This window comes from Vanessa cardui, chromosome 4 (genome assembly GCF_905220365.1).
Source record: "Vanessa cardui chromosome 4, ilVanCard2.1, whole genome shotgun sequence".
Lineage (NCBI taxonomy): Eukaryota > Metazoa > Arthropoda > Insecta > Lepidoptera > Nymphalidae > Vanessa > Vanessa cardui.
The window spans coordinates 15336023-15363448 of NC_061126.1; the positions used below are offsets into that span (position 1 = coordinate 15336023).

Here is a 27426-nt window from a genome sequence, read left to right on the forward strand (position 1 = left end):
TCCCAGTTTAGTATCTAACTTTACTAAATCTAACAATGTGTCTAAGAGATTACTTATGTTTTTATTGCAGAATGATTATTATGATATTGTGAAAACGATTGAAACTATAAATACAACGTATTCGTTCCGCGTGACGTATCACGTACGTATATTATATAAAATACAATAAAGATTAATTAGTGCAGCGTTAAAATAAGATTTGTAAAGATAAACATTTTATTAACGTTTTTTTTTCGTTTTATATTTTATTATTTATATATTCCCAGTTCTGTAATGAATTCTCTAGGCTAATAGCACTTAAAATAACCACGAAATAATAACTCGATAAGATAAGACAAAGTAGCCGTGTTCGGGTCCGCCGATAGATAACACTGTCAATGCAAGTATAGAGTCGTCAATACGACGTCATGCTCGTTCAAAGACGTATAGATTGATATTTTTCTAAGATAAAATCTTTTGTTATGAAAATGATACGCCTATTGTGAAGTGCCTTTACACGAAAGTGTTTAAAATGTTTGTAAAATGTTAAAAGTATACTAAATGGAGATTAATGAGCGATCCAATGGCGCGAGCTGGCGGTGGCCACTTCTTGTCGCGGTTACGGTGTTGAACGTATGTATTGTTCTATAGACTAGATAGATTTACTTAAATCGGACAGTTGTGTTTAATGGGCGTTACATTCGAGGAAGTCAACTGTCATATTTGGCATACCATTATACCCATTGGCATACGGATGTAGTAGGGAATTTCCATCCAGTACTTGTACCCAGGAATAAAAGATGTTCATTGGGATATGTATTTATAAAGATATGCAACCTTTTTTAAGGGATGAAAATTGTTAAATGGTTATAATGAATCGTTCTATTATATAAACATTATATTAATTGATATTGTTGTTACTAAGAAATGAGAGTAATTGGCGTTATACAGATTAATAATTATTACTAATCAACTTTATTCAGAGTCAGCGCCAGTACCTACATAGTATTATATGATAAAGATTAAAGACAAAGAAGTTGAATGTATAAGTCTAGGAATATGCTAATGTATGTATATAATAATTTGGTAGTGTATATCTCACTTTTTATAGGCATCAAGGAAGGGTACAGTGTAAATAAAATTAACTTCAAATTACGTTAAACAAATACTTTTTCGTAAACAATTTTTCTGACACTATTTGAATTATTAAATATCGGATATATAAATATAAAAAAAATCTTAAAATCGTTTTTATACTTTAGATTTAAAAACAAGAGTTAATATTTTATAAGACACGTTTTTATTTCTAATACGAAGATTATTTTGAATTTTAAAAGCATAATCATTTCCTTTTCTTTATCTGAGACTAAGATATATAAAGACACAGTATATTTATACATATACATATTGTTAGTGGAGACAATATAGTTTCCAGCATTGATATTACAAATATAAGAAATCGCTATTCGTAGGAGGGAAAAAAAGGAATGTTTAATCTTTCCGCTATGTGAGTCACGACTACACGATTAAAATAAATATTTTTTGTGTCTTATTTATTGAAATAATATATATAGTTATACATAGATTATACACACAAATGTTTCACAGTCTACAGTGCATATCTCTAGGTAATGTTTGTTTCAATAACTTTATGTTGTGTGTTTGTATTTAATAAGCAATCATTAGATATTAGATTGCATTTTCTTTGCTTTCATCTTATCAGTGCGACCGTGGTGTCATAACGTTAGGGTTGGTTATCGGGACAAATGTTGTAAACAAGCTGATATACAGGTGACAGGAACACGTGTTCTTATAAATTAGAATAAATACACAATCAGTTGAAACAGTACCCGTAGCGCTTGAAATAAGTTTACCTAGATACGAATAGTTATATATTTGTATTCGTTGTATATTCTATTGTAATGTTTTCCTTATATTCAGGGTCGGATTTTAGTATTTAATAGTTGCTAGTAATTATATAAAGAGTTTATAAATTATTGCTTATAGATAAAATGTTCGAATTAATTTACAAAACAATTAAATTAGGGCCTCCAATCTTGACATTTAATTTCGGACGTGCCAGATTAACATTTAAAAAAAGTTATCAAGGATAATAATTTCCTATTTTTAATTCAAAGTGCTGACATCACTTATTTGTTTGGTATCAAATATAAACATTGTTGATGAAATATTGTTTTTGTTTTTAATTATATGATATACTTATGACGTAAGTGATATATGACGATCTTCTCTGGCTTCTTCTCTAGCTTAATGTAACAAACTATTATGGAGCAAGTAGGTAAATAAATAGATGATATATCGCTTTAGAATTAGTGGTATAGGTATGACGTAAATGATATATGATGATGTGCATAATGCTCTGATTGAAGGAGTATCTACACTGATTTACAATTACTAGCTATTGAGAAGCAAGTAAATGTATTGACTATGGCTAATATTTTTCGATTATATAATATAAATAAAAAGTAAAACAATTGTAATTGTTCGTGTTATTTTACTACGAGTTATAGTAAAATAACCATTACGAATTAAGATAATAAAATAATAATAAATAACTAAAAATTAAAACACATGTAAAAAAAGTAAAGTGACAGCTTGTAAATTTCCTCTTCCATTAAGGAGAGGGTTTGGAACATATTCAACCATGCTGTTCCAATGCGGGTTGGTGGACACATGTGAGATAAAATATTTGAAAATATGACCGTCATAATTTTTTTTACCCGGTTCTTCAGTGTTGTTGCTATAGCATTTACCTTTATAGAATAGAATGGTGTATTAACATTTTTTTATCTGTGACTTAATGATTGAATACGTAATTATTTTCAACTTTATTAAGTACGTAATATCCTATATTACGAATGATAATTGAGTGTTAGTAGTTAACATTATAATATTATTATTTGCGTAAAGAATCACGTGCTTAAATTGATAAATATATAAATTTCTCACGTATCTGTATATTACTACGTGGGAACGTAAAAAGATATGATTTTTATTATCACAATAAATAAAATGATACCAGGTATACATTATATAACTGCGGAAAGTTCTTTATTTTCTGAATCTTTAAAAAAATATATTTAAAAAAAATCTGGCAAATTCAGATACCTTTTACGTATGGCAGGTAATGAAAAAAATGTAAGAATAATTGAAAACTAAACTTTCATTTTTTAAACGAATTTTTATTTTCTCCACAGACGTCCTGTTCTGCCGTTTCTAAATCATATTATTTATAATTTTTATATAAAATTATGTTACTCAAATGTGCCTGCATCTTATAGCCAGGCAATATTTTTAGTCTGAGAAGTCTGTGTGTTTGATTACCTTTTAACCTTTTTTTAATAAGGCATCTTCCTACTGTACTGGCTCAGATAATAAAATATGAATATGAATATGAATATGATAAATATATGAATATGAGACAACATCACATACATTATATACTCTGATCCCAATGTAAGTAGCTAAAGCACTTGTGTTATGGAAGATCAGAAGTAACGACGGTACCACAAACACCCAGACCCAAGACAACATAGAAAACTAATGAGAATCTATATCGACTCGGCCGGGAATCGAACCCGGGACCTCGGAGTGGCGTACCCTTGAAAACCGGTGTACACACCACTCGACCACGGAGGTCGTCAAATTTATATTTTAATGATATTTTAATTTAAACAAAATAAACCCAGTACCTAATATACAGTTTTCTCGTGATGCCATTTTATTTATTGTATAAATCGCAATGAATTACAGCGATTAGTTTCTTTTTACGTACCATTCTTAGCTGTTTATTGTAGGCTTAAGTTAAATTGTATTATTACGATTAACAAGTCTTGTTTAATGTACTAATTACACTATAAATTATACCAATTAAACTACTATCAATCTACCCTGGCTTCGCACGGGCCTGTATCAATGAAGAGAACTAGAAGAATGTATGGTTCTCAGGAATAATAAAGCTATCTAAGAATGAACAAAATTTTAGATTTTTATACAAACAAACAAGTAATTAATATCTCTTTTTAATATCCTGCGGTATAGACCTAAGCAAAGATAATGAGACTTAGACAGAGACAATTTTACTTTAGATGATTTTTTTTACTTTGAATACCTATGTATTACATGTATACAATAAAACTATTAATCTATAGATATATGTTTTTTAAATGTTATCAAATTTTTTTATTTACTTTCAGATCAGTTTGCCAAGTTTGGTGCTTTCTTATGGTGTGTTTTGGATACATTTGGCGAATTACGAAGTTCCTTTATGGCTTGGTCTGGCTGCTCCGTCAATCTTCATCCTAATTTATGGGTTAACACGTAAGATGTCAATCTATACATATAATAAAATCGGAGTGTCTTTTTGTAATATTAAAATAGCCCTTTTTTACTCAATGCATATGAATGTATACTCGGTACATTTAACAAAATAACATTTTTAAAATATTTGTCTGTCTACTTGTTCCGACTTATCTCTGAAACGGCTGGATTAAATTTGGCGGGATCAACTTTCATTGGCAGATAACTGATATAATAAGGAGTGACTAAGTCTACAATAATTTTTTGTTAAATTCGAATGCGCATAAGGTCGCGGACACATCTAATATTTAATATACAATATTGAAAGGCTAAAATATGTACTTACTTACTTGTGCCAGTGCATGTTGATTATTATGGTTCACACGATTTTCAAACCGGTCAACGGAATTGTAGAAATTTGTACTAAAAATAAATTGTTAATGGTATTATCTAAATTAAAATTTGATTATACATCTCGAAAGATATAAATCGCGTAGCTATTTCTTATTAATTATTATTTTAATCAAATAACAAGAATTGCATATATCTAGATAGGAATTTTATTTTTAACACAATAACGATATTTTATTTGGTAATTTCAGAATGCTGGTTCAGAGAGGCAGCTGACTCATGGGGCGGGTCAATAGGGTACCGGGTTATGGCTTCATTTGGACTTGTACTTGTGATACTTGGGTTAATAATTTGCGCCTTCATCCCTTACCATATACAACCGTTCGTGTATGGTATATTCTGTGGTAAGGAAATCCTTTTAAGTGAATTTCAAAATGTCTTTGCTTGTCAATGATTTATTATTATTATTATTTGGTTTCAGGTGTAGGTTCATCGCTAATATCGGCGCAAGTAGATGCAGTTCTCTTCGAAACATATGATTCACGTCTGGGGTTCATACGAGGGTTGTGTTATACAGGCCAGGCAGTCGGCCAATCCACTTTTCCACATATATTATACGTGCTCATAGAAAAATACGGCTACCACTTCTCGTACATAGTATTGGCAGGTATCATGTTGCAGACATTGCCGGCAATAATGTTGCTGAAAATAGATGAAACTAGAAAATCCAACTACTTATCTAGATACAAGGAATTGTCACAAACTTTTATGGTTTTCAAAAACGATTCTATGGACAATTTCTATGGTACTGAACTAAAACTTCACGATTTGAGTAAAAAGTGTTGGAACAATCCCTCGAATGATAATCTACACAGGCTGGACGAATTGGATTTCGATGACGGTAGTATAATAGAAACGATAACACCCCCTCCTAGTCCGGAAGAAAAGAGAAGGAACATATTTGGGGTTGAAATTCTACCAGAAATACCAGAGGAAAGCGAAGAGAGTGACGAAGACGAGCAGAGTGTGACAAGTATAAATAATAATAAGAAACGCCTCAGTGTCGCCATAAAAAGGTTAAGTACGTTGGGCGACAATCTTGACGGATGTATTATAAATCAATTAAGAAAAGATTCTCAGTGCCATGGGGATGCAAATGACAAAGATTACTCGGAAGTCGAAGTCACCTATGAGACCATAGCGCCCGTTACTGATATTCACACTGAGAAAATCCTAAACTCTTTTAGCTTTCGATGTCAATCCGCGTACGTGAATATGAAGAGAAAATTATGGATACCATCGTATAGAATTTATAGGATAAGACGAAGAATTTTGTACCTGATGTATAATATTAATGACACATTTGTGAAACCGTTAACGAGGTCACTTTCTTGTTTTAAATTTTATCCAGCTTTATTATTAAGTTTCACTAAATTGACTCTAACAGGAGTTGGGATCGTGTTGTTGCCAATGATTGGCTTGCAGCTGCGACCTAGAATAGCAGTGCTGGAAAATAACTTCTTAATGTCTTTACATGGATTCACTTGGGTGTGTTTCCTGATGTGCACGCCATGGCTGGCACAAACTCCTAAGAGAAACTTTAAGTACGTTGCAGTCTGTGGGCTCATCATAACAACTTGTGCTTGCTTTGGTATGTATTTTATTATTTAATATAATTATATATTTTTTTTATACTAAGAGTATCTATGGCGGCGTTGGATCATTATTTTGTTTTAGTTATCTGTTACAAATAAAAAAGGGTACCTAAATAAATATAAATGTAGGTTATTTAAACATTAGTAATTAAAATGACGCTATCTAAATTTTTTAGCATCCGTTTACTTTTAAATTATATTTTCGTTATTCTTGTTACTCATTTAGTCTTTGTTTAGTATGACTCTCCGGAGATAGATTACTTATCTTATATTGGTTTTACAAATGTAATATACATATGGGTGATTTATTTTTTAGTGTTGGCAGAAGCCAGAAACCATGACTCATTTGCTATCGGCTGTGTGATGGCCGGCTTCGGATATGGAGCTGTAACTTCGTGCTGGGAATCAGCCGCCCAAGACTTCGTTGGAGCACGCAAATGGCCAAAAATTCACAGTACACTAGAAACCCTATCAGCGATCCTCCAGGCTTTGCTTGTCGTGGGATTGTTCTTTGTACTGCGGCAAGAAAGTGGTCTCCAATTTTCAATGTTAATTTTAGGTGTAATACTGGCTGTTTGTACATTAATTTGGTCTGTCATCGCAATTGTATCGATTTACAAGAGCAAACTTCGATCATTTAGTTTAAAAAAGAACCGTGGTTTTACTTAAGTGACAACTAATTATATCAAATGAATTTACTTAACTTTGAATCTATATAGTCAATGTTATCGTTGATCTAGTTAGTCCATGTGTAAATTTAGGTATAAGCTGATTTTCCGCTGGAAAATTATACAATTAGTTAAACGCGTACCATGATATTGTACATATAATATAAGAACCTACTTGTTTAAATTATAGACAATTATGAATGACATTATTTATTAATATTATTTATAATTAATTAAATTAAAATAAATTTTTACATTCGAATTTGTGCATCATTCCATCCAAAGTTATTTCATAAATAGGTATATTATTAATTACTTTTGTAATTGTCTTTTAAGTAGGTAATCGTGTACACGGCTTAGTCTTGAATCATCGATGAGGTGTTTCAAAAGGTCTCTTATAAATAATTTCTGGATGGATGGGTTATCACCAGAACATTGCTGCTATCGTACTGTATATGCTTTTTATGAAATAGGTTGGCGGACGACGAAATAGACTGCCTGATGGTAAGTGCAGCCCTTATTACATCGCACCACCCATTGCGCCACCAATATTGTGAACTATGATGGGATTGTGTCTTTTTTCAAACTGTCTCACTTACTCGTTAAACCGGAACGCAACAATCCTGAGCACTACTGTTTGTTTGTAGAATATTTGACAGACGGTTTTGCACAAAGCCCTGCCACCAAGTAAGAGGGCGCTGTGTGAATTAGCTTCAACATTTTCCATATAAGGTTTTTACATAATCTATATAACCTTAGTAGAAAATACACAATACATACAATGATAAGAAGCCCTATAATTTCGCGGCAAAATAATAGAAGAGGGTTTACAAAAATCTGAATTGATCTGCACTGACAAAATCAAATCTGAGGAAAGTATATAATATACCTGCTTAAAACATTATTATATTTCTACAGTTGTTTTCATTTTTTTTCCTGGTCCCACAAAATCTCTTCAAACTTCGCAATTCAACTTTATAGTTTCGTCTTTGCTATTTTTTTCCTTTTTAAATATAAACATATATTGGCTACCCGTGGTATGTGGTCACCACCGCTCATAAACATTGGCGCTGTAAAAAACATTAACCAATTGATTTTGTGCCTCTAGTTACACTGGCTTAATCACCCTTCAAACTGGAACACATTACTAAGTAATTCTTCGTTTTTGGTGGTAAAATATTCGACGAGTTGATTGTTCCTACCCAGACGGGCTTGTATCTACCACCAAATAGGTCTGTGTAAGGTAAATTTTATAAAATGTTGATTATAAATTTATTAATATTTATGCATATCATTGATTTCATTTTGATAATTTATTTTAAATTCTCCGTTTACTAAATACATATGCATACATTGTTTAAAGAGTGTCCGTAAATCGAAACAAAGTGTAAATTTTTCTAATTAATTAATTTCCTTAGGCTGTTTTACGGTTATGATGCCTTCCCGATTCTTCTATTCACAATGTGAAAGTAATTATCGTTATACGTGATAAAATTTATTCATTGAACTATCGTTCTGTCTTATTTTTATTTTTGTACACGTATAGTACGACACAACTTAGATGTAGCAGCGGCAAAAATCGTAAAAGCGATCACATCCGAATTAAGTAGATACGCTATCCCAAATTATCAATATTTATGTATTTCTTATGTGAAAATGATCTTTACGCAAACATAATAACTTGTATTATCATATTATGACCTAATTATATTCGTTAATTTGACACGTCGATTTACATAAACTTCTTTCTCGGGTTGATCTGACGCGAAAATCTATAGCGACGAATAGCGTCGAATGGCGCGATGGGTAGCTATTTCTATTGGTTGTATAAATGGGCAGTAATCAGTTTATGGAATTTGCCGATGCTACGTCAAAGTCGTGTCGTAATATACCAATGTGTCTATTATCTAAAAGATAAAAATTACTTTAAATCGTTTTCACAAAATCAAACAAAAACTCAAAAAGCTATATTTAGTAGAGTAAAACTAATTTTGTATAACCGAGAGATAGTGTCGAACATAATTGCCGTAGACGTATTTCTGTAGAGAAGTTGTTTGTTTGTCTAATCTGATTACTATTTAACTAAATGTTTGTTAACGGTGATGTAAGCAAGTAATTGAGTTATTGAGGTAAAATCCACATTGGCGTAAATATTTGTTCATTTCGAAATAAGCTTATATACGTTTTGCAATCTTGATAATGAAAAGGAAATTTTAAGATAACGCATTTAATTGAAAATACAAACTTTTCATATCAATCATACAAAATAATAAGAATTTTAGAAAAATTTGATGTCATAGTCGTTTCGATCCTTATGTTAAATATGCATTTATTATATAATAATATTAGTTAGTGATTAGCATCAATCGGTTAAGGGATGGATAATCTTGCTTAGTACAAATGTAAATGGGGGCGATGGTGACTGTTTAGCAATAGGGCTTGTCTATCTATTTAAAATAAAATAATTTATCTTAGTTATTTTTTGTAATAGTGGTGCTTCGTCAATTGCATAACACCTCTACTAATTATCCCCACTGGTGCCAACAGAAGGGCTGGTTCGTTTTTAGCCCAGAGGATCGGAATTGCTATTCAACGCGGAAATGCTGTTAGCATTCCTAACACCATTTCACGCGGTCAAGATTTATATAGTAACTATTTGTCTACATTTAAGCATTTAATGTTATTAATTCTTAACCTTATTATAACTTTAAAACAACTGCAAGTTGTTTCGAAGAACTGGGGAATAATTATATTACAGGAAATAAAGTGTCAACAATATTTACCCGGTGTCGTCTTAATCAACATGTTCTATAAATGTTTGTGTAAAGTGAGGTGTCTTGTGTTAACAAATCTCGCCCGACTATTGAAATTATCTGCGATCAAAATCTTGCCTTTATTCTCTCGAAAACAACGATATGCGGGACATGTGTTACATTTTGCGCTATATTGAAGATATAAAATAAGAAATGCCGCTATGGCACTCAACATAGGAGCGAACTGTATTTTTTTTCCTGGGCTTCTGGTAATGAAAACTTTTTACAACAAACAATTAACTAAACAGATTAATTATTATTTATTGTAAAATTTAAATAAATATATTGTTACAGGCTATCGCGATTTTGACTTTACCACTGATATCGTCTGAGAATATCGACTGCAAAGGAAAATCGTTTCATTGTGTGAATTCAACACATTTCAAGATATGCGTTGATCTAGGTGGAGGCGTGACTAGGACAGTTGACGAGTTTCTTATACCATGTCCTAGAAGTACTGTGTGCAACGATATTAATAAATTTGAGTGTGAATATCAAGTGACGACCACTCTTTCTCCTACACAGAGTGATGTAGCGAACGTACTGGCAGATTTAAGCACAACATCAGTTGCTGATGTTACTACATTTGCCCCTGAAGACGATGCATATAGTTCAAGTGCGACTACGATTGACCTGAGCTATGAATTTATCAACAATGATACTTCTTATTTTATGCCGTCAACAACATCGGATTATTCAATAAATCAAGTGAATTCAAGTAGTGCAAATAACTTTAAATTTGATAAAATAAGTGATCGACGTGATGAATATCAAGTAACGACGAATCTTCCATCTACAACACAGACTGATGCTGTTACACTTGCCGCTGAAAATGATACGAGTAATTCAAGCGTGACTACAATGGAAAGAAGTTTTGAGTTTATAAACAACAACGCTTCTAATTTTATCAAGTCAACAACATCGGATGACATATTCAATCAAGTGTATTCCAGTAGTGCAAATAATTTTGAATATAATAAAACAAGTGATGTATATCAAGTAACGACGATTCTCCCGTTTATACAGCAGAGTGATATAGTCAACGAACTGTCACAATTGGGCACAACATCAGCTTCGGATAATATTGATGTTACTACATTTGCCCCTGAAAACGATATATTTAGTTCAATTGCGACCACGACAAGCACAAGTTACGAAGTTATCAACAACGATACTTCTAATCTTTATTCATCGACAACATCGGATGACGTAATCAATCAAGTGTACACCAGCAGTGCAAATAACTTTAAATATAATAAAACTAGTGATTTACGTGATGAACATCAAGTAACTACCACGATTTCTTCTACACAGAAGAATGAGGTTATTAATGAACCATCAAAATTGGACACAATTTCTGCATGGGACAATTTTGTTGTTACTACATTTGCCCCTGAAAATGATAATTCAAGTGCGACTACAATAGCTATAAATAATGAAGTTATCAAAAACAATACATTTAATTTTATTGAGAATAACTCTGAGTACAATAAAACAAACGATTTACTAGAGCAATATCCAATACCGAGCACTCTCCCATCTACAGAACAGAGTAATGTAATCAACGAGTTGCCGAAAGTGGGCACAACATCAATTTGGGAAAATATTGAAGTTACTTCATTTGCCCCGGAAAGCGATACATCTAGTTCAAGTGCACTTGCGATTACCACAAGTTACAACATTATCAACAACGATACTTCTATTTATACTGCATCAACAACGTCGGATGACACATTCGATCAAGTGTATTTCAAAAGTGCAAGTGATGATTATCAAGTAACGACCACTCTGCCTCCTTCAGAAAAGAGTGATGTAACCAACGAATCGTTCCAATTAGGTACGACATCAACTTCGGATAATTTTGAAGTTACTACAATTGCCCCTGAAAAAAATACACATAATTCAAGTACAACTACGTTTACAAGTAATGAACTTATCAACAACGTTACTTCTAATTTTGTTCCAATAACAATATCGGATGACACATTAAATCTAGTGAATTCGAGCAGTGCAAATAACATTAATTATAATAAAACAAGTGATAAAAGTGATAGTGCTACTGTGACGAAAACTTATGATGATTCAACGGTGACTGCAAAGATATCGCTGAATGACACTATACTAAATGCTACATTAAATAAAAGTGGAACATTGATAAGTGATGAGTTATCTTTACCTAAAACTATTCAAGGTGCAACGGAGTTAAACATAGATGCTCTTGTTCTAAATACCACTAATTTAAATGGCAGTAATTCGAATCAAGTTGTTGGAAATCCAATTTCATATTCCACTGAAACCACAAGTGACTTAAGTTATTCCAAAACCTCAACGAAACCAATGAGTGTTTCTAACAATTCAAATAATGCAAATGATGTAAGTATTTCCTTACCAATTTCATTAAAATCTACCATTACAGCTAATTTAAATACAGTAGATACAGATCTAATTAATTCGAAAAATAGAGACATTTTTACAACTTTTATTACAACAGTCGCCAGTGATCCTATAAGTAACCTGGTGATAAATGTCACAGATACAGTAAGTAGTAGTGATGATATTAAATATAATGTTGCTATACCCATAATTAGACAAACATATTCTGACATAGAAAATACTTTATCGACAAATAATGGTTTTACAATAAATATAGATGACCAAAATATGTTAAATAAAACCGAATCTTTATTTACATTAGATTCGTCATATACGGGTTTGCCTTCTACCAAGCCGGTAGAAAGTAGTACTGTACCTAGCAAGTTTGTTGATTTAAATTCGCTCACTATGAATAGCAACGATTCGAAAAAGTTTGAAAATATCGTAACAAGCTCAATATATGCTACCGATAAAGCAAGTGAAATTCTAAATCAAACACCGGATAATCAATTACTTGAAACGGAAAGTAAATATGATGTAATACATCATCAAGTTACACCTCATGGTGAATTTTTAGATACAGAAAAAATCGCTAGTAACGAATCGCTGCCAAAACATATTATGGAATCTAATACGTCTTCAGAAATTGATATTTCCGGCCGAACAGAAGCAGGTTTAAAAGCATCTGAAGTTCTAAATAATGATAGTAATTTTTCTACGGTTAGTGATATATCTCTGATGAGTAATTTAAAAGATATGTCTGTAACAAACTTACCTGAAAATAATATAACTAATGATACTTTGTATAAAGACCCAATTGTAAGTACTACGATAGGTTACGATAACCCACCTGTAAATTCCAAAGTTACTAATGCAGAAAATATAAGTAGTGTAGGTCTTGATAAACATAACACTTCATTTCTTATTATTGATACGTCTGCAATTACTACCTTAAAAGCAGAGTTGTATAACACGACTTTTACAGTTGAAGATACATCTTTTACGTTTGATAAAAATCCTATGATTAATACTACTTTAACAAATATGAATTTTAGTTCTACCCCCACGATAAATAGCCAATATGCTTCAACTCCTGAATATTTTCAATCAACAATAGGTGCTAATCCTGAAATATATATTACGAATATCACAACTACGGAAATACCATCTTCGTCTAATTTAAATCTTGATATTTATAACAGAACATTTACTAATTATCCTAATAAAAGTGCAAATATTGAAACATATGATAAAGATATTAGAGATTTCATAAGTTCTAATCAAACAGTCTCCAATACGAATGAAAACATAACCGTGTCATTAATAGATACTCCAAATATAGATCCGAATCAAGAGATATACACATCTGAAAATGAGAATATGAATGATTTGTACTCTAATAGGAAGAATACATCGCAAAATATTGCCAATGGAGAAAAGACTGGTGTATTCATAAGTTCACCAAACACGACTTATAGCCAATTGAAAATACGATCTCCGGGATTAAATATTGCAACAGATATAACAAATAATAATCATATGTTTAATAACAACGCACTGGTTCAATCTAGTGTAAATCAAACTATAGTAATAAAACCTTTAAATACCACACAGAAAAATCCTTCCTTACCTTTGAATGATGTCAATGTTACTGCAAATAATGAGTTGGTTAACGGTGATGATGTAGTTAGAGCAAATTTATCAGTACAGAAACTCCAAACATTGCAGACATACGAAAATAAACCTGCTCATGGTAATATAGAGACTGGCGAACTTATTAGTACTACTGAAGCTGTACTGATCGCTGATAATGCGAATTTACTTTCAACCAAGTATGAAGAGCTAACAGAAACATATGATTCTATCACTTCATTTATTGTAGGAGCAACTAATCCATACATTTACCAAGAAAAACAGTTTACTGAACCGTCTACTAATACGAATGATCAGCAAAATGGTACCGATTCAAAATTATTTGTAACCACTGAATATGTCGATAGGGGCTTATTATCCACACCTCATTATGCACCTGAAAATAAGTCAAATATACAAGATTTAAAATTAAGCAACAATGAAACGGTAGTTATTTCAGATGCTATTATTCAATCTTCACCATATTTAACGAAAACTACCAGGTCTACTTTTGAAAACAATATAAGTGTCGATAATCTAAATTTTGTCTCAAACGTTAAAAATATTTCACTAGCTAATTCTAGCGTGAAAATGATTAACAAAAACGATAACAATTCATTAAGTACAAGTAACGTAACAGATCACAAAAATGTAACAATAATAACGAACAACATCGAAGTAATAAATAACGAAGAAAATGTCATTAGAATGTTAAATAACGTTACATTGACACAAAATATTGATAAAGTAAAAAGTGAATTAACAGGTGCTAATGAATTAAATAACCCCAAAACCTTGCCTACATTGGAAAATAAGCCTACTTCTAACTTTGAGCTAACTCAAAACTTAAAACAATCACACAATAAAAGTGAAATTATTCATAATGAAAATGAAAATAATGTTAATACAGTAGCGCCCTTAGGTAAAACAAACAACACTAATAGCCACTTTAGAGAGAATGAAATGAAAATAAATGAAACGCTAAAGTTTTCACAATCAGACTTAAATCTAACAACATCACAATATAATGTAGAATTATCGAACATTGTTAAAACTACAGCGATACCAATGAGTACGGTGAAAAGTTTGACCCATGTTGGTAACCAGGCCAGCCAACCATTACATGAAACCTTCACATGCGAAGGTCGTGATCGTGGCAAATATTCTGATAAAAGTAATTGCAATAAATTCTATATTTGTATAGGAAAACCTCAACCGATTATTGGTATGTGTCCAGACGATACCGTTTTCAGTGAAATAAGAAAACAATGCACGAATAATTTATCACACTGTATAAGAAACAACCAATTTAAATGTTTATCTTCAGGAAGGTTTGTTGACGTTTTATCAGACAACTTTTATTACATTTGCGTTAAGAAATTAGACGGTTACGTTAGATTTAAATTACAATGCCAAAAGGGTTATCATTTAGATAAAGAAAATATACAATGTTCTTTGGATAAATCCTCTATTGAAAATAGTTCCAACACTACCAGTGACAAAAGTACCAAGGAAATAAGATCGGAGGACATTTCGCACTCAGAGAATTATGAAACACGATTTGAATGTGAAAAAGAAGGAAAGTTTGAATATCCAGAAGATTGCAGAAAGTATTTCCTTTGTAGAAAGAGTTCCAAGTCGAAATTCCGTCGTAAAATTAAAAAATGCAGCTCAGACGAAGTTTTCAATAAAGAAAAAAGGAAATGTGTAGATGCCGATAGTTACGAGTGTTAAATTTTATCAGTCAAGTAGACAAGACAAATAAAATAATAATTACATCACACTAAAAAGTCGTTTATCTAAATTGTTTAAAAATAAGAAAACAGCCTTTGTTTGTATACATTTATTTCAGTCTTATGCATTTTAAATATACATTTATACTCTATTGTTGCTGATGAGCCAGATACTTCCGTGGCATCCGATATGCCGCTCCTGTTCTTTGAATGAATTGATCTTCGACATCCTTTTCTAGTGTCATACAAAAATGATTAGAAAATACTGTGCATCGAATTGAATTTTCACCACTTACCGGTTTTGAAGGGCAAAAGTATGTCGATCGCACAGGAGTAGTATCTTGAGTTAACGTGAATTTGTAATTTTTGCAATCTATAGGCCTATGACCTGCGGCATTCGAGCTCTGGAAACTATTGTCGCGATACGTATTCGCCTTTGTATTAAATTCACCATATAATTGGGGCTTGGTCTTCGTTGTGTTGACTAGCGGGCATTTGTATTTATCAGGGGAGGTACACGCGCGAGTATAACCATTAAATATAGTATTTCCTGAACATTTAAACTTGATACCTTGAAAGCGATTTTTGTTAGGAATGCACAGAATGTAGCCTTTGCAGTCAGGGACAGTTGGATCAGCTAATCTTTCACTTCGATGGCACCGCACGTTCTTGGTAATAGAAGAATCGATATAGTTTATAACATTCTCGCACAGATCACTGGACTCTTCGTTGCAAATGGTGTTGGCTGGGCAGAGAAAAGTGGGTCCTAGTAATTTATCACCATCGCATAACCTTACTTTTGATATTCCATCGCAAACAAAACCGTAAGGGCCACATTCCCCGTTAACACGATTGAAAAACCCAAATACCGCTCTGCTCTTGATTAGGATCTGGAAAAATAAAAGTATACAATGTATATTTAATCCATATCACAACACATTTTATTTATACTCATATCTTTTCTTGAATAACATTTATTTAGATTTAAAAAAATTACAAGTCGTGTCTCAATCTCGTGTGTTAATTTGTTGATGTCGAGTCGGACACGCAAAACAAACATAAAATCTCACTTTCACATTTATTTCGTAAGATTTACAGAATTTTATAAAAACAACTTTTCACATTTTGCAAATTAATACCCAATCACCTCGTAAATTATTATACTGAACAATCAAAAAACTTGATGTACATTACTTAAATTTAAATTACTTACAAGAAATAAAAGGAAGTTTTTAAACATTTTCACGTCGCTACAGCTGGAGTCGTTTAAACTATGGTCTCGGTCAAGATCGCAAGACTAGTGAAGATTGACTAACGGAGACAGGCTTTCTTTTCAAACTTTTCATGTCACAGTCCATTATGACTTTTAGCACCTCTGTGAGCGGATTTTGTGTCATTAGCGCACCGGGTCACGGTTAGTTGAGCCTCACATGCGTTTTCGTGTTTACTGTACAACGATTTTTTTTCCGTTTACACGTATGAATTATAAAATAAATATTTAGGAAATAGAACTAGATTATATATTTGTTGAAAAATTGTACAAATAACAAAATCGAGTTGCTCCTATATGACATTGTAAATGTTTTTATGATTAAAATGGATTCACCTGTTTGAAACTGTTGTATTGGTCGGTACAGAAAAATATTGTTACCTAGAACTAATTTATTAACTCTTAATTGATTATATTATTGTTGTATAAATTTCATTTAACATTGTGCGATGAAAATAAAAAACTGTTTATAATATCTAAATGCGTTTTATTGTAATACTAAATTTTATTCTATATTTATAATAATCTTCAATCATCATCGGAAGATGACTCGCTGTCACTGTCAGAACTTGTCGATGATCCCGAATCTCGTAATGATGTTCCTGTCTTGGCTCTGATGAACATAAACATAACATTAAAAAAATGACATTCATAAATAAAGCTATTAAGAATATTAGATCATGTTATTAGACGAATATTTTAAATAAAAAAGGTGGTAGGGCTTTGTGCAAGCCCGTCTGGGTAGGTGCCACACACTCATCAGTTATTCTACCGCCAAATAACAGTACTCAGTATAGTTGTGTTTCGGTTTGAAGGGTGAGTGAGCCAGTGTAACTACAGGCACAAGGGACATACCATCTTAGTTACCAAGGTTGGTGGCACATTGACGATGTAAGGAATAGTTAATATTTCTTACAGCGTCATTGTCTATGGGTGATGGTGACCACTTACCATCAGGTGGACCATATGCTCGTCCGCCAAACTATACCATAAAAAAATATTGTTAACCCATATCTGCTCGATGGGTCATTTTCGTCCCATGGACAAAAACCTTTCAAATGAAAAACTACATAAATGACTAAAGTACTACTCAAGATGGCATATTATGCAATAAAATAATGAGAAAATAATTTAAATCGCCGTCAAGAGTACTAGGGGCATAAATATATAGGGGGCATACAGATAGTAATAATAATAATTTGTGTCATAGTGGATTCTTACGTGTGGTACGCCTGTGCGACTTCTAACGCTGCAGGCTGTAAGGACGTCGTCAGAGATGATTTATTCTCTTCTAGAAGTTTCTCGACCTCCTCTGTGGTTCGGTTCAACAGCACGCTCAGAGTTTCAATACTCGCTGGAATTGCTTCCTCGAATCCGCACTCGGCTAGGTATGACACTGCCGTCTGGAATGCGATGAAAATAAAATCAACTCTTAATCGGCCAGGACAAAAAAAACAAAAAAATAGCATTTCATAGCTTAAGTATATGTTCTTGTGTCATGATTCTGAGTTTGACATTTGAAGTTGGATAGCTATATATCAGTAAAATAATTCTGTAATTATCTAAGATTATTTTTGTGTAAATAGTACAACCTAAAGGTAGCCATTTTAAATATTGGGGAATTTAGCTAGATTAGGCGTGGAAAAACCCCTGTTCCCGATTAAGGGTTAAATGATACACAGGGAGACTGTTGATTAGATTTCATTAAAGGAGACGAGAAGTAAACGAGTAAGGAGATTTTTCGTGATAAGTGGTCATTTTCTAAGTAGAAACATATATTTACTAAGTTGCCACTACTTTTTCAATGTAATGGCTAAGCTAAATTTTCAAATATGTTCCTTCTACTTGAAATTGTACTCATCGTAGCTCATTTAACTTTTAAGTAGTAACACCAAGACCAACAAAATTTTCGATTTTGATTTTATAGAATCACACATGGAAACTGTCTCTAAAAACTTTCGAAAATTTTATCAAAAACAATATAATTGGTTAAATATACTTAAATTATTTGACTTTGAATTATTTGAATATTTAAATTTTATTTTATATTGTTTAGTAGAGGTTGAGGAACCCGGCAAGAGTTCATTTTTTTATTTCTAGTACATTTTTGCCGAAAAAAATCATATTAAAAATTACATATTCTAAAAGCGCGTGAAAACGATACGTCGGTGACGTCACTTGTCTGTATTTTAATCTGTGGTACATATAGCAGGTAAGCAAGGTTAACGAGCAAGTGACTTCATCATAAACCCGGCCAATCAGAGGTGTTTTGTGTCACGTGAAAAATATTTGAAAAAATGTATTTTTATTCATTGATTTTTGAATAAATTCAGTTTAATTTTCAACTTTCGTTAGTAAAAACGCATTTTTAAAGTCATAATATATACTGATTACAATAATTGACACTTCATTTTTCGCATCGTCAAATAGCCTATTAAGGTTAAATGATTTCTTCCGTTTACACCTAATACTATTATGAGAAGAGTAGAGATGGCCCAGTGGTTAGAACGCGAGCATCTTAACCGATGATTGCGGGTTCAAACCCAGGCAAGCACCGCTGATTCATGTGCTTAATTTGTCTTTATAATTCATCTCGTGCTCAGCGGTGAAGGAAAACATCGCGAGGAAACCTGCATGTGACAAATTTCATAGAAATTCTGCCACATGTGTATTCCGCCAACCCGCATTGGAACAGCGTGGTGGAATATGTTCCAAACCTTCTCCTCAAAGGGAGAGGAGGCCTTTAGCCCAGCAGTGGGAAATGTACAGGCTGTTACTTTACTTTACTAATATGAGTAGAGGTTTTTCAATAAATAGTCAAAGCAAGGCGGGCTCACCGCGGCGAGTGCGTGGTGCGCGTGCGCGGCGGCGCGCGGCGCGAGCGCGGCCAGTGCGGTGCGCGCGTCGGGCGCGGGCGGCGCGGCGGCGGCGCGCAGGCGGCGCAGCGCGGCGTCGGCGGCGCGCCACGCGGCGTCGCAGCGCGGCTCCGCGCACAGCTCCAGCACGTCGCCCAGCGCGCTCGCCGACAGCCTGTGCGAGCGGGACAGAGCATCCGTGTGAGCCAATAGGCTTCCTTTTTGCCGTCTCGTGGGATGGGGTGCGAGCGGGACAGAGCATCCGTGTGAATCGAGGGGGCTTCCTTCTTGTCGTCTCGGGTGATGGGGTAAAAAAAATTTAACGTTGCGTAACGTATCCATTTTTGAGACGGCAGGGAGGGCTCGTGATAAATCGTAGTCAAGTTTAAGAATTGACAGTATGAATACACAGCTTGTTACAGTTTTTTAAAGATAATAAAAATAAATCTTTATTAACATAAGAATTAACAACATTAAATGCTTAAATATATACAAATATGAATTTCAAATCCACTGGTGACAGGAGGGCTGGTTCGTTTTTTACCCAGAAGATCTTAATTGCGATTCAACGGGGAAATGCTGCTAGCATTCTTGCCACCATTCCACGCGGTCAAGATTTATACAGTAACTAGTTTTAGTAAAAATATGAATATTATACCATATTTACTTTAAAGGCGGACAATTCGAGGAGTTTTAATGAGCGGCTAGATTTCTCGAAATCCCAGAATCGTCTGATCTTTAGAATCAAAGATAATACAATCGGAGTTCCTTTTATTAATTACGTTAGTGCTTACTATAATATTTGAGAGGAACGCACATTTTACGGCAAAGTCTTTGCATATAGAAAGTAAAACCATATTTAGTTGATTTTAATATTATATTAAAACGACATGAAAAATTATTTGTTATGAAATTTGGAAAGTAAAAAATTAGTAGCGAATAACCAACGAGAAGGATCATAGTCCTTTCCTGTTGGATTTTCTGCTGACTTCTCACTGTCACGTCTATACCGTCTACCTGTCTATCTGTCCGTTGTAGACTATTTGTCTATTATATCCTCGTGGTCTCGCTTTGTGGGCTGCTGTCGAGTGTGGCACGATCGGCTAGCGAATCGAGATGGAATGTGGTCATTGTTTCCATCTCACTCATGTGTTTGTTTGGTTTAATGAAACGTCAACTCTGACGCTGATGTGTTGCTATAGGGTGTGGAATTGTTTATTTCGTATTGTATTTCATCTTCTTTCCCATCTCTGCACAGGCCTCTCTCTACTTAGTTCAAGAGATGACCGAGGAATGTCACCATAAACAAATACGCGGTGCCGGAGGTAAAATTCTGGTGTGTGAAGTGCAATTGGTAAGGCACTTCGTACCTTGGATAAAGTATCCTTTCTGTTAGTGTTACGGTCATGTGCTCCTGAATTGGCACCAGTTTTAACACGCCTTTCTGGCAATCCTATGCATATGGCGTCGTTCCGAACTCCTGAAAACCTGCTTTGGATCATCCTTAAAATAATCCAATTTCTAGTTCCATCCCTAGGGAAGGAAGACTCGGAAGCTAGTTCACTGGGTTTGCAATTTTAGTCTTTTCTTGGATCTATTTTTTATTCTATATTGAAAACATTTTGTCACGATTAAAGTTTAAATTGACGCCAGAGATTACACATATTTATCACTGTGATCAAAAACTTTTTACATGAAACATGGATAATCCACTAAATTTCTTTCCTCAGTTTTTACGGTTTTGAGATCAACTTAATTTTACTGTATATACAATTCAAATCTATTTAATTTGTAAATATATTAAATGCGATCAGGATGGTTAAATAGTATTTTACACAAACCATTTAGGGCTGGGTAGTACAAGTGCAACGCAAAACCAATACCACAAGGCGACTCACTTCTGTACGGGAGTCCGGCGATCCTCCCTCTCCTCGCGCTCCTCGGCCAGCTCCCCGAACTTGAGGATATCCGCCGCCACCGCTTGCATGCTCTCCTTCACGTCGTCATCTGGAACAGTAGACGCGGCGTGAGCGGTCGCCGTGCGGGGGGGTGCGGGGTTGTGTGTGTGTGTGTGTGTGTGTGTCTGTGTGTGGGTGTGTCTGTGTGTGTGTGTGTGTGTGTATGTGTGTGTGTATGTGTGTGTGGGTGTGTGTGTGTGTGTGTGTGTGTGTGTGTGTGTGTGTGTGTGTGCGTGTGTGATTATGTGTGTGCGCGCGTGTGTGTGTGTGTGTGTTAGTGTGTTTGTGTGTGTGTGTGTGTTAGTGTGTGTGTGTATGTGTTTGTGTGAGTGTGTGTGTGTGTGTGTGTGTGTGCGTGTGTGATTATGTGTGTGCGCGCGTGTGTGTGTGTGTGTGTTAGTGTGTTTGTGTGTGTGTGTGTGTTAGTGTGTGTGTGTATGTGTTTGTGTGAGTGTGTGTGTGTGGGTGTGTGTGTGTGTGTGGGTGTGTGTGTGTGTTGGTGCTCACCCTGGTCGGGGTAGCAGACGCAGAGCGCGCGCAGCAGTCGCTCGACGAGTCGCGCGCGCGACGCGTGTCCCGACACCAGCAGCGTGCGCCACGCGCCGCACAGACGCGCGCCCGCGCCCGCCAGCTCCAGCGCCTTCACGATCTGGGGGGGGGGGGCATTACAGTCGCTCCCTTACACGCGCAAGCATTAGCCATTTAGCATCCCCGTACCTCCTCCATCACCGACGGCTCCGGGACGTATACGTTTGGTATCAACGTGTCTAGCAGCTGGGTCGTTCTCTCGAACGGCGCGAATCTAAAAGTAAAATAGCCGGTAATGATAATTATAGCAAAACAAAAAATACTTAAATAGACATATCGATTTAAAAAGTATCATCATTTAAATGTACTTTCGGAAAATTGCCAGCGGCAAACGAGTCGACACTAGTGACGCGCGCTCATTGGTCAAAACAAACAATGCGCACTTCCTGTTACACACTTCCGTCCCTTTAGACGAATTCACTTCCATATTGCATAAATGTATTATATAAAATTTGATAGACAGTGATACTGATAGTGTAACAAAAAAAATATTTCTCAAAAGTAAAACTCCATCATTTCATAGGATGATATAAGATTTGAACCTATGACTTCAAGGCCAGTATTTTTATATGTGAGTCACTAGCCCAGCGTGGCAGACTGTAAAATATTAGCAATAACGACTCACCTGCAGGCAACAGTCACGTAGTGCCTGTAATATATGCTCTCCTTGTACGCGTCTCCCACTAGCTTGTAATTGTCATCCTTCATTAACAATGCGTGTAACCTCTCTGCCAGATTTATATCCTGTAAATAATTATATAAAGAAAGTAAATAATAATTTTTAGCATTTATATATTCAGTTATTGGTAAAAAATACTGCATTTGAAACTTTTCTTATCTATACTTTTAATGGGTTTAAAAAATGATGATTCAGAGGAGTTAGCGTCTTTATTAAAGAATATTTTGTTTTTGATTTTATGAATAGACTTTTATGAAAAGATAATGGTTGTTTCAGCAGGAAGAGTTACAGAAAAAAAAATTGAAAAAAGAATCAAAATTTTCCTTATTCAAGTTGGCACATAAAAGCACTTTTGAATCATGGTGACTGAAAGCGTCAGCAATAATATCTCCATGGTTGTTTACAATCAGACTAATTAGGATAATGAGATATATATATATATATCACATTGCGGTAAGCATAAAGTATACCTGCAAGTGGTTGCTGCAAACTCCCATAGCGGTAATAAAGAAGTTGGTATCCATAGCTTCCGTGGGTTCCAATGATTCTCTCTTTTCCAGATCTGCTATTATTTTCGTTAATATGTCAATTTTTGGTCCCTCTGTCAACAATATACAAAAAAGTTTAATTTATTCATAACAAACTGGATGGTAGTTAGAATGTGTGCATCTTAACCAATGATTGTGGGTTCAAACCCAGGCAAGCACCCGTGGTGCTTAAAACTATACACATGTGCTTAATTTGTGTTTATAATTCATCTGCGTGCAACACACATTGGAATATGTGGTGGAATATGATCCAAACTGTCTCCTTAATCCAGCAAGAGAAGGCCTTAGTCCAGCAGTGGGAAATATACAGGCTGTTACTTTACTTTTTTACTTTATTTATAACTTCAAATCACCTATGATATTTAATGTGTTTAATTTATTTATAATAGATCTTGTGTGGGATTTTATTATGTTCGTAGGAACGAAGAAAACACATGAGCTTTTAATTAACCATGTAATTCCGAATATAGCTTCATTGTGTCACACTATTTTTGAACACAACCACTTAATTCACTTTATTATTTAACAAAGTAAAAAAGTACCCTACCTTTTATAATCATAACATTATACTCAATATTATACATAACAGATTTGAAAAAAGAGAAGCAGTAGGATAGGTTTATAATATGTGTAAAAGTTTTTTTTTTTTTTTTAAATATGAGACAACATCACATACATTACTCTAGTTGATATTAGAAATATACTCACGGTCCTTGCAAAACAGGCACAGTAGGTAGTAGTAGGCAGATAGACTGGGTTCGATGCCAAGTTGGCGGAACTCGGCCACAGTCTGCAGCGCCACGCCCTGTAGCGTCTTGCCGCCCCCCCACGCCGACAGAGACTTCAGGCACGCCGTCAGCGTCTCTGAGTTTGGTGACAGACCCTGGAAAAGAGTTCATAATAGAGTTACATTTTATTATTTAAATAGAGGGAACTAAATTTGCAACATTATTAGGAAACCAAAATATATGAGCTGAGATGGCCCAGTGGTTAGAACGCGTGCATCTTAACCGATGATTGCGGGTTCAAACCCAGACAAGCACCACTATATATATGTGCTTAATTGTCACAAAATAGGGATTTACCTGTTCATTCATTTCAACCAACAAGCCTTTCAAAGCTTCAATACGTAAAGATACGCCTTCCTTTAGGAAACCAATACAACCCAAAAGAGAATTATATACACTAGTGGACAGAGGAATGCCTTTCTCTTTTGCTTCTTCCGTCAAGGCATAAGCGCGTTCAGCCTAAAAATATTTTAATAATTAGCATCATAAATTCATTCATTGTACATAATCTACATATTAATTAGTGTATAAACTTATTAGTCCAGTGATTATAAAAAAATTAGTTTTTAAAGATTTGTAGCCATCTTGTGTACAGAAAAATTGTTATAACTTTTATTAATAAAAACTTATATAATATGTGTACTCATTGGTGTGACACTATGTAAATAATTGAAGTTATAGAAAATAATAATAGAAAAATAAATAATGGTTACAAATGTTGAAACTATTTCATGAAATAAAATTGATTACATAACATTTAAAACGATAATCTATGTTGTCTATGATCTTATTACTTTAAAAAAGAAAGAATGTTTTTAAATATCCATATTTACCTGAAAATATTTTGCCATTCCTTGTATAATAGCACAATATGCTTCAGGTGTTTTTGGTTCCATAGATGTGAATATTTTGTCAGCTAGACCACCCAATCTGTGAAGAAAAACCTAAGATTTTAAAATCAATTAAGAAAAAATGATAAGTTTGATGGTGATAATAGCTATATGTGTAGTCTTTTGAACTTATACCACTGATTTTGGGCCTATGATGCAAACAAATGGTGTTTTATATGCCATTGAGATTGTCTGACACTTCTATTTTTAAGATTAAGTAATGCAGAGGGGTTTAATTTTGATGTCATTATGTGTTTAACACAAATATTGCCTCCTATGCCCATGAATTTAGGGTCAATGCACAGAGTTTGAAATTTATCGTCAATTTTGTAGTATTGAAATTGAGATGATTTCCTTACTTCCAGGTAGTAGCATGCCTTTCCCTTGTGGCCGCAGCAAACCATCTCTCTTCAACCCATTCCATCGCGACAGGTTCCTTTTCATTGTAAAAGCAAAGAAGTTGTAGAAATTTTAGTTTTAATTCACTATTTATTCCTGATTCTCCACCGAGCAATTCAAATACTTTAATGGCATCTTCTAGCAGTGCATTGTCTATGGTGTATTGTAAATCAACTTCTGTGACCTGTAAGGTTACAAATTAAGTATAATTATTTAGTGTATGAGTTAGTTTTGTGTATAACATAGTAAAGCTGCTTAGTCTTAATCCCCATATAATATTAAGAAATTTAGATTTAGAAATTTGGAAATTTTAGTTCATTATTGTTATGAAAATAACTTATAAAAGGTAAAAAAAAATCTAAGAATTATTTTTTTTATATTATTTATTATTTAGCCATAATACAGCAGATATTGCTTTTGATATGTGCTTATAGTAATTATATACTTACATTGCTTTCATCATTATAAAATGGTTTAGGGGCATAAGCTGGAATTTTTGGGTCAGCATTAAAGTACGGGGTTTTCATTTTCATTGGTGGATCCCATTCTCTCGTAGTGAAAAGGTTTGCATGCTCATCCCTGATCCAAGCAGCTGCTTTTCTGCCTGCCTCCGCTGATAAGGCGTACGCTCGTTTACGGAAATTTGACAGTGGGATGAGATATGGATCATCATGATATCTAGAAAATAATTAAATATTATATAGTAATTTTATTACCTATTTATACGATGTGATACCAGACAAATATAGTATGTAGTATATATAGGTTACTTGTAATGGGCTGCGGTGGGGTCATTTCCGACAGTTGCCGCTAGAGCTTGCAAAATATCTGTCGGACCTCTGGGTATACGAGGCGGTGGAGAAATGCCATCACTAGATGTGCCGGTTTGAGGAAGCTTTTGACCTTCTATAGACGCAACAGACCGACAAACACAAGCGAGCCTGGACCATTGCCTTTAAATGAAAAATAAAAAATGCATTATTGAAAAAACATTTAGTACAATAAATTTTATTGAGCACCATCTTCACCTTGGTATAATAATGTTTGAATACATTTAAATTAATTTATTTAGCTATATTTATATTAGTTTTCAGTTATATTTTCCTTACGTCCTGGAAAATGCAAACTTTAACATAACCTAAACTTTGTTGTCAGTCCGACAGCTGAAATGTCGCTGTCACTGTGACTGTGACAGACAGTAGACAGTAGTGTCACACAGGTTTGTTACGTAGTAATCAATATCGATAAACTGAAACTAATCGACGATTATTACACATTTAAATAAAACTAATTATAACGGATGAATCGCGTATATTGATTATTTTTAAACATCCCGACGTTTCGAGCACTTTGCAGTGTTCGTGGTCACGGGTAGACCCGTGTCTACAATATACACGATTCATCCGTTATAATTAGTTTTATTTAAATGAAACTAATCGATTTCAGTTTCGATTAATTTCTTACTCTTCTCGTTTTTAATAATATACATTTTTTTACTCATAAATGAATTAATTTTAAATAACTGAATAACAATTGGATGCAAACATACAATTCAATACAAATTAAGCTTATACAATCTCGTCGATGCATACAAGAATAAGTGTTGTATACAAAAGTACGTTGAGGAGTTTCTCCGTTTGGATTCAATCCTGGGCAATAACGTCAAGCATATGATAATAGTGCATTGTAATTGGTACTGAACTTACATTTCATATTTCCAGCATAAGCATAATTGGAACTAGTTCTAATTCAGCTCATAAGAACTAAATAAACAAATTGCAAGTTAAGTAAACGTTTTAAAAACAGATAATTTAAAGAAAAGGTGTGTTGTAAATGAATACTTAATAATCTAGTTAATTAAGATTCGGTCAAGGATGTCCTGGGTTTTGTTTTATATTTTTTTATCATCGAGTAAGATAAAATTTTG

At 33.9% G+C, this 27426-nt stretch overlaps 4 protein-coding genes across 5 annotated transcripts; 2 read left to right on the forward strand and 2 right to left on the reverse strand.

Annotated features, from left to right (window-relative positions):
* Positions 1-320: 320 nt before the first annotated feature.
* On the forward strand, positions 321-7175 carry LOC124544347. Its single transcript, XM_047122852.1, has 5 exons — positions 321-612; positions 4197-4320; positions 4902-5054; positions 5132-6301; positions 6622-7175. Exons 1-5 carry the CDS (start codon positions 541-543, stop codon positions 6972-6974), a joined length of 1872 nt encoding a protein of 623 aa, XP_046978808.1. The 5' UTR covers positions 321-540; the 3' UTR covers positions 6975-7175.
* A 2632-nt stretch (positions 7176-9807) lies between these two features.
* LOC124544350 (MATH and LRR domain-containing protein PFE0570w-like) lies at positions 9808-15704 on the forward strand. 2 transcript variants are annotated; one of them, XM_047122856.1, is made up of 3 exons: positions 9808-9995; positions 10081-13320; positions 13417-15704. In XM_047122856.1, exons 1-3 carry the CDS (start codon positions 9948-9950, stop codon positions 15523-15525), a joined length of 5397 nt encoding a protein of 1798 aa, XP_046978812.1. In that variant the 5' UTR covers positions 9808-9947; the 3' UTR covers positions 15526-15704. The 2 variants fall into 2 exon arrangements, with proteins under 2 accessions (XP_046978812.1, XP_046978811.1); XM_047122855.1 differs by having other exon boundaries at positions 9809-9995; positions 10081-15704.
* Positions 15674-16438, reverse strand: LOC124544260 (the record flags this gene model as incomplete). Its single annotated transcript, XM_047122731.1, has 1 exon — positions 15674-16438. A coding segment is annotated over one exon (765 nt), but the record flags the coding sequence as incomplete, so codon positions are not given.
* An 822-nt stretch (positions 16439-17260) lies between these two features.
* LOC124544341 (protein PTCD3 homolog, mitochondrial) lies at positions 17261-26692 on the reverse strand. Its single transcript, XM_047122846.1, has 15 exons — positions 26528-26692; positions 26270-26452; positions 25949-26177; positions 25460-25683; positions 25044-25140; positions 24508-24669; positions 24131-24305; positions 23345-23475; positions 22821-22939; positions 22325-22409; positions 22115-22256; positions 21548-21656; positions 19632-19824; positions 18016-18197; positions 17261-17407 (listed from the first exon to the last, which is right to left on the reverse strand). Exons 1-15 carry the CDS (start codon positions 26551-26553, stop codon positions 17323-17325), a joined length of 2142 nt encoding a protein of 713 aa, XP_046978802.1. The 5' UTR covers positions 26554-26692; the 3' UTR covers positions 17261-17322.
* Positions 26693-27426: the final 734 nt, after the last annotated feature.

What these genes read in the sequence shown, in the direction of transcription:
- LOC124544347 (XM_047122852.1), top strand. Translation starts at nt 541, where the DNA reads ATGGAGATTAATGAGCGATCCAATGGCGCGAGCTGGCGGTGGCCACTT. An exon ending in TCGCGGTTACGGTGTTGAAC is followed by an intron (nt 613 to 4,196) that starts GTATGTATTGTT and finishes ATTTACTTTCAG; the next exon opens with ATCAGTTTGCCAAGTTTGGT. An exon ending in AACAACTTGTGCTTGCTTTG is followed by an intron (nt 6,302 to 6,621) that starts GTATGTATTTTA and finishes TTTATTTTTTAG; the next exon opens with TGTTGGCAGAAGCCAGAAAC.
- LOC124544350 (XM_047122855.1), top strand. Translation starts at nt 9,948, where the DNA reads ATGGCACTCAACATAGGAGCGAACTGTATTTTTTTTCCTGGGCTTCTG. An exon ending in TTTTTTTTCCTGGGCTTCTG is followed by an intron (nt 9,996 to 10,080) that starts GTAATGAAAACT and finishes ATATTGTTACAG; the next exon opens with GCTATCGCGATTTTGACTTT.
- LOC124544341 (XM_047122846.1), bottom strand. Translation starts at nt 26,553, where the DNA reads ATGTATTCAAACATTATTATACCAAG. An exon ending in GAATGGCAAAATATTTTCAG is followed by an intron (nt 24,670 to 25,043) that starts GTAAATATGGAT and finishes AAATATTTTTAG; the next exon opens with GCTGAACGCGCTTATGCCTT. An exon ending in CGCACCACGCACTCGCCGCG is followed by an intron (nt 18,198 to 19,631) that starts GTGAGCCCGCCT and finishes ATCGCATTCCAG; the next exon opens with ACGGCAGTGTCATACCTAGC.